This window comes from Cetorhinus maximus, chromosome 1 (genome assembly GCF_964194155.1).
Source record: "Cetorhinus maximus chromosome 1, sCetMax3.hap1.1, whole genome shotgun sequence".
Lineage (NCBI taxonomy): Eukaryota > Metazoa > Chordata > Chondrichthyes > Lamniformes > Cetorhinidae > Cetorhinus > Cetorhinus maximus.
In genome coordinates, this window is record NC_135879.1 from 133102732 (window position 1) to 133128410 (window position 25679).

The 25679-nt window shown below is 44.7% G+C and overlaps 1 protein-coding gene across 15 annotated transcripts in view; it reads left to right on the plus strand.

Annotated features, from left to right (window-relative positions):
- Positions 1 to 25679, plus strand: part of LOC144683641 (LIM and calponin homology domains-containing protein 1-like) — a 485528-nt gene that overhangs the window by 210619 nt on the left and 249230 nt on the right. For all 15 annotated transcript variants that reach the window (XM_078546886.1, XM_078546926.1, XM_078546934.1 and 12 more), the window contains exon 3: positions 13419 to 13488. In XM_078546886.1, coding sequence (XP_078403012.1) covers positions 13419 to 13488 — 70 coding nt within the window. The remainder of the gene's footprint in view (positions 1 to 13418; positions 13489 to 25679) is intronic.

Below are 25679 nucleotides of genomic sequence, written 5' to 3' on the forward strand. Positions count from 1 at the left end.
GCTTCTGGACAGGGAAAGGATTCAGAAGGGAAGGCTGGAGGTCACATGCCCTATTTTTGCAAAAGCCCACAATTTTTCCCACTTCAACAGCGATTAAGCAAGCCAGGTTGCAAGATCATTGGCCTTTCTGGTTTCCCACGGGTGCAGGGGTGCCATTGGCTGCACTCATGTGACTATAAAAGCTCCCTGGCAATAGGCAGTCCAGTATGTCAACTGGAAAGGCTGCCACTTGCTCAATGTGTGACCATAACAAACTTAGCCTGCAGGTTTGCACCAGATTCCCAGGTAGCATCCAGGACTTATGTGTCCTGGGTAGGCCTCAGATCCCTGATATCTTCATGGGATCACACAGGATGTAGGGTTGGCTCCTTGGGGACAAGGGCTACCTGCAAAGGAAGTGGCTGTTGGCCTGTGCAGAAGGTACACTGAGGCTCATGCCTCAACCTGGACATTGGTGGAACACCATACAGATCCTGAAAATGTGATTCCAATGCCTGGACAGATTTGGTGGAGTGCTCCAGTACACTCCCCAGAGGGTCTCACACATCATCGTGGCTTGCTGTGTGCTATACAACCTCGCACTGTAAAGGGGTGATGACTTGACAAATGACAAGATGGAGGAGCTACACTTCTCCAATGAGGAGAACCTTGAAGGGGGCGATGGTGATGAGGTCTTGAAAGCCAAGGATGCAGGCAAAGAGGCCATTGCACGGGCCAGAAGAGGTAGGCATGCTTGTGAGGCCCTCATTGCCAGGAGATTCCCCAGGAGGAGGATGATGAGATGCACTGAGGATCCTTCTGGACAACTCCCTCCATCATGGGCCAGCATGATCACCAGTATAGCTGCTACTCTAATTTCACCCATGAACTACCAGATGACAGTTCATCTTTGCCCAGCATGTTCACATTGGCCTGAAGTTTGATGGATGAGCAAGCCTCGAGGGCATGTGTCTGTGCTGAGGTAAGGCCCTATCTGGAGGAAGGAATCATGGCATCAGACATCAGGAAGTGCTGCCTCTTCACATGTCCATCCAGCATCCCAGTTACAACAGCACCCTGCAAGATGCAGGGGCATTTGCATGATCCTCAGTGGGCTAGTGCTGCATGCCTTCAACCTGGCAAGGCTCCTCAAGGAGATCCATCGAACCAACGCAGCCATACACGATGTGTTACATTGATGGTAACACAGAAACAAACACTTGGAACAAGGTAGCTGATGAAATACTGCTGCTGTGACTGCACTTGGAGATGATTTAGTGGCTGTGATACACTCCCATGATGCTGACATCCGGCAGTTTAAGTTAGGGATTCTGAGCTGCATTCATCCTAACCCCTAATATGGAGGTGGAGAATCTGAGCATGATGAGGTCAGACACTTGGCTTCCTGATCTTGAGACTCCTCCCCTCACACATAACCAGTGTGCCCTCATAGCCAGCCCTGGCCCTAGTGAAGTCCAAGATGATCAGAAAACATGAAATCCTCAAGGGCATGTGTCATTACTAATGAGCACTTTTGCTTCATCACATACCCATTCCTATCCCATTGCTCCCCTCCACATTGTCTAAAGCAATGATGTGCAATTCTACAGCATGCCTAAAGGATGTTTTGTCCTCCAGAAATCACCATTAGTAACCTCTTCGATTGTTAAGGTGATGGGATGCACAGTGTTGTCTACCAGCTTTGTGACCAGATCCTTCTTCCCCGCAATAGCCACAACTACAGAGTGAGAAACGCTTAAGGTTGGACATCTGACTCAGCGCATGCACACAAATGTGCCATTGTTTCGTCACCTTGAGGTGTCAATATGCTCCCACTTTTTGCTGAGTTAGCATATTGACACTGGAAATGTCAGAAACCTGTTTGGCTGAGGGTAGTGCTCATAACCTCTGAGTATAGGCTCATATCATTATAACCCTGCTGAGGGACAGTGGGCAGATGGAGTTGAATGGCACATAAGCCTTCTCCACGTGTGAGCATATCTCTCCTTAAACACACACCTTCACCTGTCAAAAATGTAGACGAGATAGGGGTATACCCCTGCATTAATCATTCACAGCCAAGGATGTACTTGATGGGACCCCAGGAGGCATGGGAACGTTCTACAAGCACACTTAACATGAAGGCGTAGGCATTACTGATATGGAGAATTATGTTGAAATGGGACACTCACTGTGGTGAGATGGTAGCACACTACAGGAGAGAGAGACCCAGGATAGAGACCATTGCCATATGTGGGTGCAAGAACCAAGGTATCACACGTGATTGACAGTAACACAGCTCATCTTAAGAAGTAGGCATGGACAAGAGGAGATATGAAATGATAGTGAGAATATTTACATTTGTGAACATTATATACATGTGGTTAACACCTTGGCCAATGTTGTGAAACTGCATCTTTTACACTTTCCTTATCCTGCCACTATGCCTTGATGCTCCCCTGACATCCATGGTGGAGGTGGAGGCAGAGGTAGCCTGCTGACTACTACATCCTGTTGTCTGTGCTGACCTTGGCTTGCATCCTCTGGAGGACCCGGCCTGCTTTGGGTGGCCTGCTGCGGGACAGGTGCACCCTCCTTGGCCCGTGGAACTGGAGCTGATGGGTTCACAGGAAGAGGGAATTTGGATTGGCCGGACACTGAGTCACCCATGGGTGCAGAGCCCCGGGGGATGGGGGGTGAGGGGGGGGCGGGGTAGAGCTGCTGGTCCTCTTCCCTATTGGTGGCCAAGGGTCCCTGGCTGACTCCTTGAGGAGAAGGGGCAGCTGGAGTGAGATTGAGGTGCCTCGCAGCCCTCTCTTGTTGACACTGATGGATGCCCCCAATGGCTAGAGCAATGGCATGCAGCTCCTGCAGTAGTGCAAGACGGATATCCTGGACAAAGGTCTCCACAGCAGCCGCCAGCCTGACCTCAGTGTGTTGGCATGCTGGTGCTAACACCTCAGACTGAAGGTGGATGGACTCCTCCATCGTGCCTTGTAATTTGAGGAGTTTAGTGGACATCCCTTCCTGATGTTCCTGAGCTTGTCTTTGCAGCTCCAGAAACTTATTTAGGACCGAGTTTGGAGGCTCATGATTGGACTCAGACTCAGCAGAATCACGGCCTCCAGCAGCACCCCGAGTGTTGGTGACCTCTAATGTCCCTGCCTCCCCCTGCTGTGGACCAGATGGTGCACTATACTCACCAAATTGTGACCCCGAGGCTACTCTAGAACTAGGTGCCACTGAGGTGTGTGACTCTGAGCTGGTGGAGGATGTGGATGAGCACCGTGACGGGTCTTCAAAGGTGCTGCCCTCAGGTTACTCACTGAGGTGTCATAAGGTTGGAGTTGAGGGCCTGGCTCGTGGATGCCCTCGGCAGCTTCTCAGAGGTGTCTACAAGAGAGAGGACTGAAAATTAGTGCATGGCAGGGGACTGTGAAACCGGGCACATGACTCAGTGTGGTTGTCTGATGGATGTTCCAGTGCAGGATCCTCACTTGGGTATGTGCCGCCGACCTCACTGTCAGTGCAGGCAAGGTCTACGTCCTCTGCGGACAGCAATATGGCTCTGTTCTCGAAGTCTATGAGAACCATGATCTCAGGAACTCCACCCCCAGTATGGGGCCTCTCCTTATTGTGAGCCAGCTTGCCCTGCATGAAGACATATGGAGAGAGTGGGAGCAAGACTCACATGAGGGCAGTTGATTCCTGGGATGGCAGGATTGTCGTATGAGGAGAGATTGGGCCAACGAGGCCTGTATTCTCTGGAGTTTAGAAGAATGAGAGGGGATTTCATTGAAACGTATAAAATTCTGACAGGGCTGGACAGACTGGATGTGGGGGTGATGTTTTCTCTGGCTGGGGGGGGGTCTAGAACAAGGGGTCACAATCTCAGGATAATGGGTAGGCCATTAAGGACTGAGATGAAGAGAAACTTCTTCACTTAGAGGGTGGTGAACCTATGGAATTCTCTACAACAAAGAGCTGTAGAGGCCAAGTCATTTAATATATTTAAGAAGGAAATAAATTTCCAGACTCTGAAGGCATCAAGGGGAGAGAGCGGGAGTATGGCGTTGAGATTGAGGATTGGGCATGATCATATTGAATGGCGGAATGACCTACTCCTATTTTTCTACGATAAGGATGCCTGGCATGTATGGGTGGTGAGTGGAACCCTGGAAAGGATTAGGATGCAAACTCCAGAGGAGATGAGGCCAGTTGGAGATGTGAGGGTGAGTGGTGCTGTCCCTTGAGGTGGCAGCAAGTAAGATCCTTGTGAATGTGTGATGGGCTTGTGAGTGTGTGAGTTTAGAACGATGAGATGGTTGACTTAGCCTGGCAGAACGGATGAGGTCATTCATCCTCTCCTGCACTGGGTAGCTGACCTCTTCTGCAGGGCATATGCACTGACCACTGCTGCGACTGCCTCCCAAGCCGGATTGGTCACCTTGTTGAAAGGCCTGTGGCCAGAGCAGGGGTAGAGGGCATTGTAGCAGGTCCTCCATTGCATTCAACAGGCGCTCCACTGATATGTCACGGCATTTGGGCACAGCATGCTTTCTGCCATTGGAAACCATGTCTTCACTGGCACTGCTGTGGACAGTGTGAATGTTGTGCAAGGGCGTCATTTAAGTATGACACCCGGAGTTAGGGAGCACTAAGGTCACAGCGGGGTGGGCGAATCTGATGCCACCCGCCAGCAGAACGGTGTGTTCCCCGTGGATGAGTAATTAATCAGCTGCAATGTGGACGATTTGCTGCAAAAAGCCACTAGTGTTTCCGTGCTTGGAACATCGTTTATCCGGCCCTCTAACGGAGTTTGTGCATTTCAGGAAAATTTCAGCAGTTGTAAATTGTTTAATTTCGTGAAACTTAGTTTGCTTAATATTGAATTCAACAATACCAAATACTGTGGTTGGAATTGGTGGTGTTAGGCTTGAGACTTAATGGTTCGAATCCCCTAGGCATTCATTCTTGTATTCCTGTTTCCAGCTTCCACTGTTTACTACTGCAAATGAATGATTATCATTGTGTTCAGGGACATCCTTGCAAATTGTTTAAATTCTTTAGGACTTCAGAATAACCCCCTACTCTCCAACATCTAAAATTTATTAGTAGTTTTCTTTAGATGTAAGGGAAGATGGGATTAATTACAATATATTTGATCTTATTGGTGAATGAAGTGAACCTGGAAGGTCTTTAGGTACTAGTAACGCAAAGTGTGCTTTATTCAGTGATGAACAATACTGATTGGTTCAACAAAATTCTCCCCTCTCTCCTTTTATTTATGTACTTTCAGTTTGATTTTGAAACCTCTGCCCCATTGGGGAAGCAACAAAACTAGCATAAAAGCAAAATACTGCGGATGCTGGAAATCTGAAACAAAAATAAAAATAGCTGGAAAAACTCAGCAGGTCTGACAGCATCTGCAGGGAGGAATACAGTTAATGTTTTGAGTCCATATGACTCTTCATCAGAACTAAGAAAATAAAGAAATGAGGTGAAATATAAGCTGGTTGAGGGGGATGGGACAGGTAGAGCTGGATAGAGGGCCAGTGATAGGTGGAGGCAAAGAAGAAATTGCCAAAGATGTCATAAACAAAAGGACCAAGGGGTGTTGACGATTAACAAAACTAGCATATCTCCCTTGAGCTGACTGTTCTTTGGCCTTTGGTGCCTGGCTTTCCAAAGTAAATGTGGTGAACGTAAATGACTAACAGTTCAAAGGCCTAGACATGAAATTAGTTTGGGTAAGTCTCAGTCAGTAATGGACATGGACCCACTGTCTAAACCCTTCCATAATTTGGCATTAAGTTGACAACTTAATTCAGAAATGCCTTAAGGAACTAGCAAATGAAATGTGAGACCAGTACAATATATGATGCTCTTTTAAAGTTGGTATATTTTTGAGGATAGTGCACAGGGAGATTTGCTCTGTATATAGTTGTACCTAACGTGCGATTTCTTGATGTTGACACTGAGGGGTTTCATTTACTTTGCATGCTATTTTTAGCATGTTGATTATTTGTAGTAATGATCTACTGATGGGCATATCCCATGCTCATTTCTCCACACCATGTGGTCTTGTGCTTTTCTCGGTTGTTGCTTGTAAGAGCCTTCCATTTTCATTTTCAGTGAGCAATGAGCAATATGACTAGGGCAAAAATACAAGAGGTGGTTTCCTGTTGATTTCCTTGTGTGTGCTTAAAGGAAACACAAGTCTTCTTCCCAAAGGATCCTCCGTCTGTAAGCAGCTGTTGTCCCTCGAGATTTTAGTGCTCACTCCATCATCCATTAAAGATTCATTGGTTCCAGCGTTGGCTGTGGCTCAGAACCCTCAGCATGGGACCCCTACCTGAGCCTGGGGCGACTCGGCATGGAGGATCACCTCTTGAGGTGTCAAATGACCCTACTACACCAGTCGATGATTGTCCCACACTAAATTTCTCCATGGGTATTATAGCACAGTCGTTTTTTAAAATAGGTTAATTGTTCCATTAAAAAAAAAGTACAGGAAGGGATTTATGTTAGCCAGTGTGCTAAAATTAGCACACGGAGGAAATTAAGCTCCCGAGTGTCAAAGCGAAGAAGTGATTAATTTTTAGTGCTGATATTCTCTAACCTTGAGCACAAATTCACAAAAGGATTAACTAAGATGGTGATCAACAAACTGGAAATCATAGTTACATGTCTACAGGCATTTATCAGCACCACTACTGAGGAGCAGAATCCATAGCGTATTCATCTAAGAGTTACACCAGGACAAGCCTGCACATTTTGAGAGGTAACATTAACATAAGAACATAAAAACAGAAGAAAGAGGAGGAGGAGTAGACCATTTGGCCCCTCGAGCCTGCTTTGCCATTCAATAAGACCGTGGCTGATCTGATTGCAGTCTTAACTCCACTTTCATGCCTGCCCCCATGTAGATCAAAATCTATCTAACTCAGCCTTGAATATATTCAATGACCCAACCTCCACGGCTCGCTGGGGAAGAGAATTCCAAACACTCTCTGAGAGAAGAAATTCCTCCTCATCTCCAAATGGGAGATCCTTTATTTTTAAACTGTGCCCCCAGTTCTCGATTCCCCATGAGATGAAACATCCTCTCAACATCTACCCTGTCAAGCATCCTCAGAGTCTTACATGTTTCAATAAGATCACCTCTCAATCTTCTAAGCCCCAATGAGTACAGGCCCAACCTGTTCAACCTTTCCTCCAAGGAATCAACTTAGTGCACCTTCTCTGAACTGCTTCCAATGCAAGTGTGTGCCTCCTTAAGTAATGTGTACTCAGTGCTCTAGGCGTGGTCTCACCAATTCCTGTACAGTCGTAGCAATACTTTCCTCCTTTTGTTTATTCGTTCAAGGGATGTGGGTGTCGCTGACAAGGCCGGCATTTATTGCCCATCCCTAATTGCCCTTGAGAAGGTGGTGGTGAGCTGCCTTCTTGAACCGCTGCAGTCCATTTGGTGTAGGTACACCCACAGTGCTGTTAGGGAGGGAGTTCCAGGATGTTGACCCTGCAACAGCGAAGGAATGACAATTTGGTTCCAAGTCAGGATGGTGAGTGACTTGGAGGGAAACTTGCAGGCAGTGGTGATCCAATGTGTCTGCTGCCCTTGTCTGTCTAGGTGGAATACTCTATCTGCCTTGCAATAAAGACCAACATTCAATTTCCCTTCCTAATTCCTTGTTTTACTTGCATGCTGACATTTTGTGATTCATGTACAAGGACATCCAGACCCCTCTGCACCACAGCATTTTGCAGTCTCTCTCCATTTAAATAATCATCTGCTGTTATATAGCAACAGTATACTTGCATTTAAGCATTTCTTGATGTCAGAATTAAGTATCTTTGGGGGTCAGACTTGGCTCACTCTTGCCTTTGATTCAGGATCTTCAGTGACTTGAGCACATAATTAAGACTGGCATCTCAGAGCAATACTGCAAGAGTGCTGCACTGTCAGCGGTGCCTTCTTTCAGATGAGTTGTTAAACCAAGGTAGATGTTAAAGATCCCAGGACATTGTTTGTCTTGACCACATTTATCCTTTAACTAACACTACTAACAAAAAATTATCTGATCATTTATCTCATTGTTTGTGGGATGTTGCTATGTACAAATGAGCAGTTGCTTTAGCAATAATGCCTAAGAAGTATTTCACATTGGGACATCCTGAGATCATGAAAGAAGCAATATAGATCCAAATTCTCCCTTTACCTTCAAATTTTTAACATGCAAAGACTTACTGTTGAAGTGCATGATTCATGCCAATTTAAGCAAATGCATCAGCCATTCTGTGTCAGCAATATCCCACAATAAATCGAAAAACCAGCTAATCTGTTTCTCAGTGGTGATGGTTTGTTGAATATGTTAGTCAGGACATCAGATGAACTTGCTGCTTTTTGGGTAGTGCTGGGTTCTTTACTAACCCATAACCATCAGGACAGGCAAGGGGAATTTTGAACATGTTCTAGAAACATAGAAACTAGGAGCAGGAGTAGGCAATTTGGCCCTTTGAGCCTGCTCTGCCATTCATTATGATCATGGCTGATCATCCAACTCAATAGCCTGCTCCCACTTTCTCCCCATACCCTTTGATCCCTTTCGCCCTAAGAGCTATATCTTACTCCTTCTTGAAAACATACAATATTTTGGTCTCAACTACTTTCTGTAGTAACAAATTCCACAGGCTCACTACTCTCTGGGTGAAGAAATTTCTCCTCATCTTAGTCCTAAATGGTCTACCTCGTATCCTCGGACTGTGACCCCTGGTTCTTGACTCCCCCACCATCGGGAATATCCTTCTTGCATCTACGCTGTCTAGTCCTGTTAGAATTTTATAGGCTTCTATGAGATCCCCCCTCATTCTTCTGAACTCAAGCGAATATAATCCTAATCGACTCAATTTCGCCTCATATGTCAGTCCCACCATCCCAGGAATCAGTCGGGTAAACCTTCGCTGCACTCCCTCCATAGCATGTACATCCTCCCTCAGATAAGGAGACCAAAACTGCGCACAGTGTTCCAAGTGTGGTCTCACCAAGGCCCTGTATAATTGCGGCAAGACATCCCTGCTCCTGTACTCGAACCCTCTCGCTATGAAGGCCATTTGCCTTCTTTACCGCCTGCTGCACCTGCATGCTTACTTTCAACAACTGGTGTAAGTGGACACCCAGGTCTCGTTGCACATTCCCCTCTCTCAATTTATAGCCATTCAGATAATAATCTGCCTTCCTGTTTTTGCTACCAAAGTGGATAATCTCACATTTATCCAAATTATATTGCATCTCCATGCATTTGCCTACTCACTCAGCTTGTCCAAATCACACTGAAGCACCTCTGCATCCTCCTCACAGCTCACCCTCCCACCCAGCTTTGTGTCATCTGCAGAGTAAAGCCCCTTTTATTTTTCCACAAAAACGTATCTCAGTCAAAACTTCAAAAGAATTTCCCAGTCTGAATGAAATGGCCAAATGATGATGAATTAGGACTGGTCTGATGGAATAGGAGTTCTCTTGGTTTTCTAGCTATAGGGGGCATAACTGTAAATGTTTATTAAAAACCCAGTATTTATTTTATAATAGCCTTTAAAAGCAGGAATATAATTATGGTGTGAAATCCTATTTATGCTTCAGCATTATGTATTTTGACATCATAAATCTCTTTATAATCTTAGCTGCTTCAATCCTAGTTTTTCTGCTATTATGGTAATCACTAATACAGAGAATTGTAATTGATTATCATAGAATGGGTCAAGAGCAACATTAAACCTTTATAAATTGAATGGGGGGAGGGGAGTGCAATTTTAACATGGGTGAGGGGTGTGGTTGGCTGTGAGTGGCAGGGGTGGTGGCGGTTAACTGGGTTATGATTCTGAGTGCATCAGGAAGCTGGCTGAAACCCGGCAGCTAATGGGTTTTACTGAGGCAGAAATCCCACTCCCAGGTTTGGAAGGCTTGGCTATAACCTGCCTTGCAAGTTTATATTGTGGCCAGCCAGATTTACAGGGTCCTGTGAAACATAGCAGCTGCAGTGAGGTGAGTGCCTTCACAGCACTCCATCTGAGTTAGGAGCAGCAGGATTTCCCCCCAGGCCCCCAATATCAGATGAATCCACCCCTCCCATACAAATCCCCCTCGCTGTGATTGGACCCCACCCTGGAGTTGGGGATCGGAGTCACCCCCTCGAGGTTGGAGATTGGACACCAGCAGAACTTCCTTTGGGATTAGTGACCCCCTCCCCCACCATTAGAGTAAGGGATCAGACCTATCTGGTCTTGTTCTGGAGTACTCCCCTGCCTGGCTGGAGACCAAGCCTGTCAATCCGGCTGGCTCCTTGCCGGGGAACCTGTCAGGGCCAGAAACCACCCAGCTTCTGGGTTTCCTATACATTACCCAGTCCCCATGCTTCAGCTTTCAGCAAGTAAAAACTTCCACCCCAAATATCCATAGTCCTAGGGAAAAGGCCGGAATTAATGGTATTCCACAGTATCACAGTAAGAAGATATGTTCTCAAAGAAAGATAAGCGAACTTGATGTTTATGAAAGAAACTGACTCTGCCACACAATTTTTGCTATGCTAATACTTCATGTTATATCGAATTGCCAAGGTTTGGGCTCTCGGGTACATTAGAAGTGACTGAACGAAACAATAGAGGGGCTGCCTTTGTTAGAGGAAAAATATTAGAGGAGATTTAAATATTTATTGGAACAAGAATGAGTGAACCCGGGAGAGCATTGCCATAGAGATGGACTGCAGAGCAGGACAGAATACTCAAAGGTACAAAAGCTAGTGGAGAAATTGAAAAGATAAAGAGAGACAGTAAACTATGATCCCAGTCACACAGGATGTCATTTGGGTTTTACCAGTCTTGATTCTGTAGTTGGTCTTGTATTCCTGCTCTTTTATGTCCTATGCTGATTATCAGTTACAGTAAAGGGTATTAAACTAAGAGGTCGCATTCCATCTTCATGTTCTCTCATTTTACTTTTGTTACCTGACCTTGAAGAATTTATAGGTGAGCTGATCTGGAAAATGTTTGGCCTGGAACCCATAAAACCAGAGAAAATGAGTGGAAAAATGGCTGTGAACACTGGCACTAACAAACAAAGGAAAAAATATGTTTTAAATTAAGCTTTTAAAAACAGAGCTTTGGTGCTTCATGCAGGCAATGTGTTTGTGACAGGCATCATTTACATAATCTATCCTTTCACTATAACAGAGCAGAATTATTCTTTCCTGAAATAGTTGTGCAACTGTGTCCTACAGTATTTATCTATTGTCTGTGTCCTCTAAGGCTGACAATACTAAGACAAGAAAGTATTCCTGATCAGGTTGCAAATTGAATACTGGTGCAATGTGTGATTTATTAATGCATTGTTCTACAATCTCAGGTTTATGTTACAAAGCATTTAAACCTCTAATACTACTTTTATACTGGTTTCCTTAATGCCAGAATCTCAGTTTGAAGCTAACTGGTGTACGTGGGTCCTGATATCATGTGCACATAGAAGGATCACCTGGAAGGCATGTTTTTTTCCGTGCTGATACACAATGATTCCAGTGCAAAAGCAGCTGGTGCAAAACTCACCATAAAGATAAGTTCCAGAAGTAAAGCAATATTTCTCGCAATTCACTGTGCTGCTATTCAGACTTAATGATAATGGTAAAACTGACTATTCCATTGCTTTTTCCAGTCAGTATGCAACCTTACAAACAACCAGAGGTCAGGAAGCAGTGTGCATGAGTTTGCATCCTCATGGACAGAATTTTGCTTTCTCTTCGCATTCCACAGAATGTGAAGAGCCAATATAAACTCATACGACTGCCAAAACCTGAATTGACAGAGCACCCCTTGGTGCACTGTAAAAGGTATTTGAAATTCCATTATATAATGATGTTTGCTTACCATAAATTAATAAATTATTCTGGCTTTGAAGCAACTGAGTAGAAAGAAGATGAATTTAGCTCAATGAAAAAATACCTGAGATTAACAGCTACCAGTACATGGTTTGTGTATGCCAACAACGTTACAAAATTTTAGCTATTTGTAAAATGTTCTTTTCATGTAATCATTTCCATAAGTTCACATAATAGTAAGAATCAGCAGCAAAATTTCCTCTGAACTGGCACAGACTGCCATTTGAACAAAAAGATTCAGACTAATTAATGATGCACAAACACAATGTTTACTTCATTTGAAAAACATTTTACTATTGGGACCATTGGTCATGAAGGTGCCTTAAGGTCAGGACACCATCCTATTTCATAGCACTTATCGTCAATTTTACCACAGGGGGAAAATAATCTGTGTTTTTCTAGATTCTGGATTCTTGTCTCTCCGGGGATAATAGTTTAAAGTAATATTTTTGAAGTCTCCGTTACAGTAAAATAAGATGAACTTCCAGATGTATTTACACGAGACGTGAGGATTTGATGCAGGAAATTTTGGGGATATTTGATAGAGCTGTGCAATGGTGGTTTATTCATTTGGTGTGACATTAGTTTCCTGAGGTAAATATTTAAGGAGGTAAAAAAATCTCCTAGAAATTTTCACCGGTTCAAATTATTAATTTCCAGTTGTGAATGACAATCCTTTGCCACCAGTACTTTTTGATGACCAGAGTACCTCACTGTGTGAAACAAAAACAAAAATTGCTGGAAAAGCTCAGCAGGTCTGACAGTGTCTGTGGAAAGAAAGACAGAGTTAATGAGTCTGTATGACTCTTCTTCAGAACTAAAGAGAAGTAAAAATGTGATGGAATATATACTGTTTAAGGGGGGTGGGACAGGTGAAGCTGGCTAGAAGGCCAGTGATAGGTGGAGGCAAAGGAGAGATTGCGAAAGATGTCATAAACAAAAGGTCGAAGGGGTGTTGATGGTGGTGATACTGGCTGAAGGAGGTGATAATGGTGACATTAAGAGCAGAAAGCTGGATGAGCAAGTGACAGATGGCCCACAGCCCCAGGCCATCTGTCACTTGTTCATCTTGCTTTCTGCTCTTAATGCCACCATTAGCACTTCCTTTAGCCAGTATTACCACCATCAACACCCCTTCGACCTTTTGTTTATGACATCTTTCGCAATCTCTCCTTTGCCTCCACCTATCACTGGCCTTCTATCCAGCTTCACTTGTCCCAGCCCCCCTTAAATAATATAAATTTCACCACATATTTACTTCTCTTTAGTTCTGAAGAAGCGTCATACAGACTTGAAATGTTAACTCTGTCTCTCTCTCTCTCCACAGATGCTGTCAGACCTGCTGAGTTTTTCCAGCAATTTTTGTTTTTGTTTCAGATTTACAGCATCCGCAGTATTTTGCGTTTACCTCACTGTGTGACTTCACGTAAACCTGATTCGATTGACTTCAGTTAAAATCTTTCAGTGTATAAATTTGGGGGATTCTTATTGTTTTTTGTTGCTTTTTACTCCCAGGTTATTAAATGCTATAAAGCCTGGGGCCGTGAAGAAGATCAATCGGCTGCCGACTCCCATTGCTGGATTGGTGAGTTTTGGGTTCTTATTATTATTTTACCTGTGTAGCTACTTTCATCTTAAAATTTCATCAAACATCTTGCATTATGAATTACCTTTATTTACAGGAAACTGAATCCTATTATTTAAGCAAATCCGCCCTGGTCAGAAAAAGCCCGATATAAATGCAAATCTTTCTTTTTAACTGTGACATGCTCAGTGACCTCTTTGGTTTTGTGGATTTAAATCTGAGACAGCTCAGCCACCATTTATTTTCCTGTCAGGAAATTCCTTTTATGTAACCTCTTGAATAATAACAAGATTTGTGTGAACCAGTGGTGTTTTGATTACTGCTGAAAAGACAGACATGTTGCGGAAGGTTTTCTTCTTGCCTAACCAGGACAAATGCAAGAGTACCAAATTTCAAACCACCACAACTGTTTATACTTGAAGTGAAAAGATTGCTGATTGGCAAGTTGGCTCTAATTAACCAAGGCATTGCCATGGAGAAAGCAACGGGGAACTGTGGGCTCCCCAAGCTCCCGGATAATTCCTCTCGTTCTCTGTTGCTTCTCCATGCCAACGCCTTGGCCTTGGTGGCTGAGATTGCTAGCCATTTTCACATGCCTTCTGTAGCTGGGTATTAAACTCAATCAGGTTATGTGGAAAACAAAGAGTTGAATTTTGTGCGGATGACAGGGGTCTTGACGGCGGCATCAGGAGTGGGTGCCATTGCTGCATGAGTGAAATGCAGCTGGCTGACCATAATCATGCAGTGGCTGGTCAATTAGTGGCCTGGAGGCACTGGGCCCATCCAATAGACGAGCAGGGATAGGCAATAAGACGTTGCTCTTGACCTTACCTGATGGAAGGGCAGGTATTGGTGCCATCTGTAAAGGGCTGCCAGCCCTGCATGCAGTGCTAACTTGTTCATATAGATTGCCACCGCAGTAGCCCTGGAGAATTGTTTGCCTCCAGACTGTACCCCTCCACCCCTATAGCTGCGGTCAAGATCCCTCAATGGAGAACCCAAAAAGATCACTGGGAGCTGGCTACCAACATGCCAGAGTGAAAACATCAGGAGGCCGCACAGTTTAGAGATGCCTCCCTGCAGGTTCTCCTCCAAGTTATAAGGGAAAGGCGGGCAGTCTTCTTACAAAGAGATGGCAAGAAGACAGCCTCCTACCTGACCAAACAAGCCTGGATGGTGATAGCAGAGAAGGTCAGCAGTCGTGGGGACACCCCCTAACCCTGGCACCAATGGGAAAATGGCCTCCCTTGCACTTCCAGGTGAGTCTTCTATACCACTTCACTTTTTGGGACATGTGTATGGCAACATGGATCATGTGTTATATAGAGACCACTAGGTAGTGGCAAGGGGGTGTGGCAACAGTGGATCAATTCTGGTGCACGGCAGCATCTTGACAACAGGCAGCCAGGTGGCTTTGCTTACCCCCAACTATGTCTCTTGAGAGTGGACATTTGGGAGCTCCTAAAATGGGTCAAAATGCTGACACCTGCATAAGTCTGATCAGACAGTCATAGAGGTCTACAGCACAGAAAAAGGCCCTTCGGTCCATCGAGTCTGCACTGGTTAAACAAGTACCTCACTATTCTAATCCCATTTTCCAGCACTAGGCCCATAGCCTTGTATGCCATGGCATTGCAAGTGCACATCCAAATACTTCTTAAATGTTATGAGGGTTTCTGCCTCTACCACCCTTTCAGGCAGTGAGTTCCAGATTCCCACCACCCTCTGGGTGAAAAAGTTCTTCCTCGCCCCCTCTAAACCTCCTGCCCCTTACCTTAAATCTTTCCCCCCGGTTATTGATCCCTTCACCAAGGAGAAAAGTTCCTTCCTGTCTGCCCTACCTATGCCCCTCATAATTTTATACACCTCAATCATGTCCCCCCTCAGTCTCCTATGCTCCAGGGAAAATAACCCCAGTCTATCCAATCGCTCCTCATAACTAAAACACTCCAGCCCAGGCAACATCCTGGTAAATCTCCTCTGCACTCTCTCTAGTACAATCACATCCTTCCTATAATGCAGATTCCAGAACTGCACACAATACTCTAGCTGTGGCCTAACCAGGTTTTTATACATTTCCAGCATAATCTCCCTGCTCTTATATTCTATGCCTTTATTTATCACCCGACCAATTTTCATGCCATCCGCGAACTTACTGATCAACCCGCCTACATTCAAGTCTAAATCGTTTATATATACCACAAACAGCAAAAGACCCAACACCAATCCCTGTGGAACCCCACTGGACCCAGGCATGCAGTCCCAAAAACACCCCTCGACCATCACCCTCTGCTTCCTGCCACTCAGCCAATTCTGGATCAAATTTGCCAAATTGCCTTGGATCCCATGGGTGCTTACCTTCATTATCAGTCTCCCAAGTGGGACCTTATCAAAAGCCTTGCTGAAGTCCAAATAGACTACATCAAATGCATTGCCCTCATCTACACACCTGGTCACCTCTTCGAAAAATTCAATCAAATTGGTCAGACATGACCTCACCTTAACAAAACCTTGCTGACTGAGCTTGATTAATCCCTGCCTCTCCAAGTGTAGATTAATTCTGTCCCTCAGAATTGCTTCCAATAGTTTCTCCACCACTGGGGTTAGACTGACTGGCCTGTAATTCCCTGGTTTATCCCTTCCTCCCATCTTGAATAACAGTGATGTTAGTATTTGTGGGGAAACTATCAGTGTGCCTCCTTCTGCAGGAGAGATGGGCCCTCAACAATAAAGAGAAGGCCAAGACTAGTGGAGACATTCCGGACATCTTTGTTTTGATGCCAGTAGAGGAAGAGGCCCTGGAATTGGCTGGCTTCCAAGCTGGCTGTGCATGATAGGATGATGGCACCGTATCCACAAACATTCACTCCCTCCACCACCGACAGACAGTGGCAGCAGTGTGTACCATTTACAAGATGCACTGCAGGAATTCACCAAAGCTCCTTAGACAGCACCTTCCAAACCCATGACCGCTACCATCTAGAAGGACAAGGACAGCAGATACATGGTACCACCACCACCAGGAAGTTCCCCTCCCAGCCACTCACCATCCTGACTTGGAAATATATCGCTGTTCCTTCACTGTCGCTGAGTCAATATCCTGGAACTCCCTTCTTAACAGCACTGTGGGTGTACCCATACCACATGGACTGCAGTGGTTCAAGAAAACAGCTCACCACCACTATCTCAAGGGGAATTAGGGACAGGCAATAAGTGCTGGCCCAGCCAGCGACACCCACATCCTATGGATGAATAAAAAAAGGAGTGTCAACCCCAGAGAGTGAGGAGGAATGGAATTGACATGTCCACCACAGCACACCTGGGGAACTCAATCATGGTTGGGAAGAGAGATGTGAAGTTAACTCCTGCAGGCCTCAGCACTCCAGAGGACAGGCCGTCACCAAGACCAGTAGGCCTCCTCATTTTCTGAGAATGAGGAATCCACAGGGGATCCTAACATCAGTTACCCTGCACCCTCATCGGCACAGATACTCTCACATCAGTGGGTACGTGATTGTGATTAGATTCAGTGTCTGGTGAGCACATCGGTGGGTATGTGCTTATGATTAGGTTCAGGAACTTGTGAGCACATCACAGATGTGCAGGAGCAGTTGACAGAGTTACCAGAGGCTATGCTCAGCCCTGCATGGATGATGGAGAAGCCCATTCAGGCCATGAGTGCTGCCGCGTCTCTGACGTGTGTGTGCATGGCTTTCTCCATGGAGAGGTTGGTGACCATCATGATGAGCCACATTGCTCAGTGGATGCCAGAGAGGCACACAGACCTGCACACCATTGGCAAAGCAGCTGTGGCAAGAGAGAGGCGGGTAAGGCAACCGGAGTCATCGCCAGGTCCTCATCCTTCACAGATCAATATGGAAATACAAGTGTGCATTGCATGGGGGGAGGAGGAGAGGCTATAAAGTGTCTAATCGAAAGATACTGTTCCTTAAGCTTACGTTCAGCATCACTGGAACAGTGTAGTTGGCAAGGAAAGAGAAGTCAATGTGGTAGCAAGGTGGAGAATTAAAATGACAGGTGGCCGGAAGCTCTGGGTCACAGTTGCTGACCAAATGGAGTTATTCCTTAGAGCACTCACCCAGTCTCAGTTCCATTTCCCCAGTGTAGAGTCGACTGCATCATGGGTATCAAAGATATTTCCTGTACACCGGGGAGACCAAACACAGATTGAGAGACTGCTATGCAGAACACTTCCATTCAGCCTGCAAGCGTGATCCCAAATGTAAGTTCCCCTTAAGTTCCTCTTAATCTTAACATAAGATGGGAATTCGATCTCTTGTCATTTTCATTCTCCACCTCACTCGCACTCTGACCTTTCTGTCCTCGTCCTCATACACTGTTCTAATGAAGATAAGTTCATTCATCTAAACAGAAGTAAAAGGAACAGCACCTCATCTTTCAGTCAGGCCTTTTACAATCTTCTGGACTCAGCACTGAGTTCAACAATTTCAGATCATAACGTCTGATCCCTTTTTTGATATTTGTTTTTCTTGTTTGTTTTTGGTTTGTTTTTGGATGGCTGCTGCTGGCAAGGATTCTGTCTTTTCCATTTACATTTCCTCAAGACCCACCATTTGTTTCTTTATTTGTCCCATTACCATTCACTTTGTCTTCCACGGTCATCCCTTTTGTGAATTAATCTCTCCTGCTCTGCACCCCCTCACAAGGTGTCCCTTCTTATTGTTCCCTCCATCCCTGTTTCCCGTCTCTGTATTTGCTTAAAATCTGTTACATCTCTAACTTTCTCCAATTCTGATAAAAGGTCATTGAACTGAAGAGTTAATTCTGTCTCTCTACAGATGCTTCCAGGCCCGCTGAGCATTTCCAGCATTTTCTGTTTCAATACCAAAAACAATGGCTTTGGTTTTTGTAGTATTAAGTTGTGACTGACCCCAGATTTGTTATCAAACAGTACAGAAGTGATCAAGCACTCATGGGGCTGGGTTCTCCTCCATGCTGTTGCCCGAAATGGGGTGAAATAGTGATGAAAAATGAGGCAAAGTTTGGTAGTGAGGCCTGCTGTTGTCTCACCATCCCTACCTCAATTTTCTTGTCCTACCCCCACCGAGTCTGCCATTGGCCACCCCTTTGCCATACATTGTACTCCTTTCAATTCCAATTACCACCGTTTCCCTGGACCATGGTATAAAATATGGCGAGAGGCCCTGGGTGGCAATAGCACCCATGGTGAAATCAGGGCTCAGGGAAATGATTTGGAATCAGGGTAGAGTCAAAGGGGTGGAAGGAAGGTCCAATCCATTCATTACTTTGCCCCAAAGAGGAGAATCCAGCCCATGTTATCTGTTTATTGGACTTCTTTGAAGGAGATACATGTGCTATGGATATAGGGGAACTGGTGGATGTACTGTACTTAGATTTCCATAAGGCATTTGATAAAGTGCCACATCAAAGGTTATAGCAGAAAATAAAAGCTCATGGTGTAGGGGGTAACATATTGGCATGATAGAAGATTGGCTGGCTAACAGGAAGCAGAGATTTGGCATAAATGTGTCCTTTTCTGTTGGCAGGATGTGACGAGTGGTGTGCCACAGGGATCAGTGCTGGGGCCTCAACTTTTTACAGTTTATATAAATGACTTGGATGAAGAGACCGAAGGAACGATAGCTAAATTTGCTGATGACACAAAGATAGGTCGGAAAGTAAATTGTGAAGAGGACATAAGGAGGCTACAAAGTGACATAGATAGGTTAAGTGAGTGAGCAAAGATCTAGCTAATGTGGGCAAATGTGAAATTGTTCATTTTGGCAGGAAGAATAAAAAAGAAGCTTAATATCTAAATGGTGAGAGATTGCAGAGCTCTGAGATTCAGAGGGATCTGGGTGTCCTAGTGCATGAATCACAAAAGGTTAGTATGCAGGTACAGCAGTTAATTAGGAAAGCTAATAGAATGTTATCATCTATTGTGGGGGGAATTGATTACAAAAGTAGGGAGGTTTTACTTCAGTTGTACAGGGCATTGGTGAGACCTCATCCGGAGTTTTGTGTACAGCCCTGGTCTCCTTATTTAAAGAAAGATGTAAATGCATTAGAAGCAGTTCAGAGAAGGTTTACTAGACTAATACCAGGAATGGGTGGGTTGTCTTATGAGGAAAGGTTGGACAGGTTAGGCTTGTATCCACTGGAATTTAGAAGAGTAGGAGGTGACTTAATTGAAACCTTTAAGATCCTGAGGGGTGTTGACATGGTGAATGTGGGGAGGATGTTTCCTCTTGTGGGGGAATCTAGAACTAGGGGTCACTGTTTAAAAATAAAGGGTCGCTCATTTAAGACAGAGATGAGGAGAAATTTTCTCTCTGAGTTGTGAATCTTTGGAATTTTCTTCCACAAACAGCAGTGGAAGTAGAGTGTTTGAATATTTTTAAGGCAGAGCTCGATAGATTTTTGATTAACAAGGGGGTGAAAGGCCGTCGGGGGTTGGCAGGAATGTGGGGTTGATCAGTCAGATCAGCCATGATCTTATTGAATGGCGGAGCAGGCACGAGGGGCCGAGTGGCCAACTCCTGCTCCTAATTCATATATTCAAATGTTGATAAACCAGTGAAAATGACCATTATTCTTGCCAAGCCTGAGGTGCTTCTTCAGCACTTTGCTTCCCTCCTGTTTCAGCCATGATTTTTTGTGAAAACCGGATGTTATGGTAACCTTTGTTTTGTCTTGGTGTGCCTGTTTTCGACCAGAGCTGTAAAAAAACTTGCAGCATGCTGAGAACGTCTCCTGACGGTTGTTGGGTTTTGTTTTTGACAATGCCCTGACGAATGTGGTAAGTGCAGCGTGAGCATGAGAAGCTTTTGTTTCAATTCATAGTTCTCACAGTTTCAATACAAGCAGGCCACCGAGGATCAAAGGTCAGCAAATTGTACTGTTTTCACAAAGCTGTAGCTGGAGAGGAAAGAAGAGGCTCAAAATCTCCCACCAGCAATTCTGACGTAGCACTGAAAGTATGAAGTTTACAGGAGAGTTGCTTTATATTTCTTAGAAGCCAAATGTCTTTTTTTTTAAAGCCAGACCTTCACAGCTTCAAGTGAAAGATCATTTTGATGATAAGCATGGAAGTTCTCCCTGGTCTCCTGTCCAGTATTTCTCAACCAGCATCACTGAAACAAATTATCTGCAGATTATCAAATTGCTGTTTCTGGAGTTGTGCACAAATTGGCTGCCACATTTTCTGTGTCAGAACTTAAAAAGTACATCATTGTTGAGCACTTTGGGTACACCTGAGGTTGTAAATGGTGTTATATAAATGCAATTTATTCTTTTTTTTAATGCACTGCCTTGTCTAGATGTGATAGGCACCAGCTGAAAATGAATCAGTGGGCAAAATTTCAAAGCTGGTGGCAATACCGAGCTCTCAAGAGTTTTGCGGGTTATAACCTATTCCAGTGCCTGCCTGATTTTCCAAATGTGTACCCCTGAAATGGAGCAGAGCCACTCAGGAGTACACCAACAAATAGCAAGTACACTCCCTGTAATCTTCAATGGGCAGAATTTCACGCCCCATGGGCGGGTGTGCACCCAACCTGATCGGCCGTAAAATCGCGCGAGAAGACATCAGGCGAGCGTGCCGACGTCATCACGCACTCGCGCAATATTTCGCTCGGCGGGCGCACGCAAAAGCCGGAAGCATGCTCGCCGACAATTAAGATGGCAATTAAGTCCATTAATGGTGCAATTGTCTCCGATTTTTCGTGGCCTGTCTAACCTTACGGTTGGTGGCCTTTGCATTTTTCATCAAACCTCATCCATGGGTGGGATGAGATTTCCGTTATTAAATAAAATAAAAATACATTTCTGTGGACAGCATTATTATCAGTTATATTTTCAGGTAATTGATTATGATGCATGGACACATTTTTCAGCTTTTTAAATCTTTATTTCAGCTTTTTCAGGTCTCCAGCTCCCTGAGGCAGCTGTCTGATTTCAGGGAGCTTTCTCACAGTGCTCACCCACACCTGCGGAAACATCATCCTCCACTCTCTTCCTGCCCCCACCCTGGCAGCGCTGAGCATTTCAGGGTGTGTTTCATGCTGTTAACTGGCCAGCCAGTGTGAAATTGCGGTCGGGGGCCGATTATGGTCAGGGGCTCGTTTCCCGCCCACTCCCGGGCCTGCCGCCAAAGGTAAAATTCAGGCCTATCTTGTGCCTTACAAGCCTCTCCAATGTGACATGACCCAGAATCATGACGTATGGTTTTGTTTATGAATTTCTGATTATTATTTTTTGAGGTTTAAGTGACACCTATCACTTAATAGGGAATTTTCACAAAATGGCAGCTCCTGCACCACTGACTGTGTAAACTCTGAGACTATTCCACCAGGTTTGCTTTTGGAGTAAATATATGTTGCACAGACACTGACACCTGCTACAATTGAAACTTGTTAACTACGTGTTGGATCCCATGGATCCTCGTCACCTATTTGTTGTGAGTGGTGGCTGTGTTGGTACCATAGATAGAGTTGATCAGCAGATGCTTCTTGGGTGGAAACATTAAGTTTATTAACAAACACTCAGCAGCAACTAGACGTGTGCTTTCAACTTCAACTGACTCCTGAGGTAGCCTGCGCTGCTCTCCTACTGGTTACTACAGATCATGTGATCTTCCTTAACAAGTATTACTCTTAAAGGTACATTACACACTGAACAAAACCATAAGTACTACATTCCTCCTCCTTTAACTTGGCTATACATGTGGAACATGTGGAACGTCACAGCTCCACAGCTTCAGATTCTTTGTCAGGAGCCTCCTTTTCTGGAGTTGTTTGAACACCAGGTGCTTCAGTGGGCACTTGCAGTTCTGTATCCTCAACAGGAAATGCAGAGCCAGTCATCATCACTGGTGGAACCATATCTTGATGATTTGTCTCTCTACGGATGATCCGGCCTTCCATCTCCACATGGTAAGATAGAGGTCCAGTCACCGCACTTATTTTGGCCGGTAACCACTTTGATCCTTCCCCGAAATTTTTCACATATACTGACTTGCCCACGGTAAATTTCCTCTCATGACTATGCCAGTCGTGTCTGGTTTCTGGCTTCCCTGACTCCTTTCCGCCTCGCCCTCTAAATTCAGCATTAATAAGCTCAATCACATCCTGAGATGGTGTTTCAACAATAACTCCGCAGGTGTGACACCTGTTGTCGTGTGAGGGGTGGTCCTGTGATGAAGAAGAAAGCGTGGTAACTTGGTTGCCAAGGAATCGTCAGTTAGCTTTTTCATTCCAACGTTTGAACCGCCCTTTCGGCCAGTCCGTTTCAGGAAGGATGGTATGGTGTAGTTTGCACATGAGTGATACCATTGAGGCTGGTAAACTATTGAAACTAAGTACTCGTAAATGCCATGTCATTATCAGAAACAACTAATTCTGGTAGTTCGAGAATGGCAAAACTCTGACGTAGTTCCTCAATTGTAGCAGCCGACGTTGGTGACTTTACCTCATGTACGTCCAACCATTTTGAATGGACATTGACAAGCAGCAGAAACATTGTTCCCAGGAAAGGTCCAAAGTAGTCAACCAGGGTCTACTTGGCCACTCCCAAGGGTATAACGGAGCTGTCACTGGCAACTTTTGCAGTTGCTGACATTGCACACACTGCTTTACTAAACTCTCTATTTCGCCAGCCATCCCAGGCCAACATGTGCGCTATGGTCTTCATTCAGGAAATTCCTGGGTGGGCACTATGTAGTTCAATTAAAAGTGGCTCCCTTCATTTTGGAGGAACTATCTTTCGTGCTCCCCACAATAAGATGCCATCCTGGCTGGTTATTTCATGTCTTCTGTTGAAGTGCGGTTTCATTTCATCAGATACGGGCTCCTGTGACCAACCATGTAGCACTTGATCTCATACTTGAAATAGGACTGGGTTCCAACTTGTCCAGCCTCTGATCTGTCGCGTACATACCAGCGAAGAAGCTAAGAAATTTAACAGTAAAACAAGTTCTTCCACAGGAACCTGCTCATCATTTTGTCGTAAAGGCAAACGACTAAGTGCTTCGGCATTTGCAATTTTATTTTCAGTCCTATGTAAAAATAGTGTATTCGTATGCTGCCAGAACTAAAGCCCATCATTGTATTCTTGCTGAGGTTATGGGTGGTATTGCCTTGTCCTCACTAAACAATCTTAGCAATGATTTGTGGTCTGAAACGATTGTAAAATGGCGGCCGTGTACATACTGGTGAAATTTCTTGACACCAAAGATGATGGACAGGCCTTCTTTTTCTGTCTGCGAGTATCCCTTTTCCACTGTGGTGAGCGTTCTTGATACGTAACCTATTAGCTGTTCCATGCCGTTGTCCATCCGATGAGATAGCACTGCTCCCACTCCTTAGGGAGATGCATCACATGTTAGCACCAATTCTTTCATCCGGTCATAATGCACTAATAGATTGGACAAGCGCAACAATTGTTTCACCTTTATGAAAACTGCTTTCTGGAGCGCCTCCCAAGACAGACGTTGGTTCTTTTTGAGTAGAGAATGCAGCAGTGGGGAGGGTGCGGAGGGGAGGTGGGGAGGGGGTTGGGGTGGTGCAGCACTGTAGACAAATTGGGTAACAACCACCCATAATAGTTGATCATTCCTAGGAATGATTTGAGCTCTAAGGCATTTTTTTGGCGGAGGTGCCTCTCTTACGGCTCTCACTTTCTCCTCAGCTGGGTGGAGGCCCTGTGAATCTAACCGGTAATCCAAGTAGATTACCTCCCTCACTTAGAATGTGCACTTTTCTTCTTTCTAGCGCAGACTTTAATCGCGGCCTTTTTTACTTCACTATTGGCCAGACTTCTCTCAGATGCGAGCTCGACTTGAGTGAGCTCAGTGGTTGGGTCTCCCAAAATTTCATCATCTGTCTGCTTCTTAGAAAGTTCTGCAACTTTTGCCTCCAAAGCCTCTTTGACTTCATGTAGCTGGTTCTTCAGCTCTTCCACCTCTTTTTTGTATCTGTTTGCTGCCTGCTGGAAAATTGAGCATTGTTGTGTCTTCTCTGCCAACTCATCCTTCAGTTTATTCAGAGAAGTGCTAAATTCTTTCTGTTTCTCTTCAAACTTTTCCTGAAGTACAAACTTAGACCTGAGGGAATCTTGTAGTGTGTGAAGGTCTTTCAACAGGTTTTCTTTTTCCTTTTGAAGGTTGCTCACCTCGTATTGAACTCTGTCATTTGCAGGGTCTCTTCGAGTTCCTTTTGTTGTTCTACCATGTTTTGGCTTAAAGCAGCCTGCATTTCTTCAGGTTGTTGAGTCCATACACGCTCCTTTCCTAAAACAGGAATGCTTCCAGCTTCCTTTTGGAATCTCAATGGCCACTCAAAGCTAATTTCCCTTAGCCAATTTCACCCTAGGGGGCTTGGCCCTCTGCCTGCCAATACCTACACCGGTAGCTTTACCAATTGGCTTCCATAATGGACAGTTACTCTGCTTATGTCTTTGACTTGAATGTCTTTACTTGTGTATGTTTTTAATTTGGCAACAGTTTCTTCTAAATTTAATTGATGTTCACCATAATTCAGATATCTGAAGGTATGTTCCCCAGTTACTGTTGTAAAAGCTCCTGTGTCCACTTCCATTCAAACAGGTGTGCCATTTACTTTCACCGTTACAGATATTGGTTTGTCTTTCCAGCCTTCAAATTAAACAATGAGTATATATTTGAATTTGTTGTTTCAGGCACTTCTGCATTGTAAATCTCACTGATTTCTTTTGCTTAAAAGCCTACTTGGATCTTTCCTTGCACTGCATCATTATATGTCCATTTCTGTGACAATAATAACATTCATTTTTTTAAAAAGTCAATTGTTATAAGACTGCTTGTTTCTGCCACTATTGAAATTATTCATTGTTTTTGCTGCTAAGTCATTCTTTTTTTACTCTTTGGCTAGTGGGGGCTGTTTCCCGCTTCTCGGCAGAGTGTCGCTTTCTCGTGCCCTTTTTGGCCAGGGTTTCCAGCCCAATGTGGAGGACAGAACACCATTTTGCGCACCCTGTATTGCTTTTAAAGCTCTTACTGTGCTCTATATGGCCAGTGTTATCCTAGCGCCTTTTTAAAATCCGAATTCACTTCAGACAATAACCTCCTCTGAATCGTGTCCTCATTCACACCGCACACTAAATGATCTCTGAGCATGTTGTTTAGAGATGTACCAAACTCACAATTTCCATTA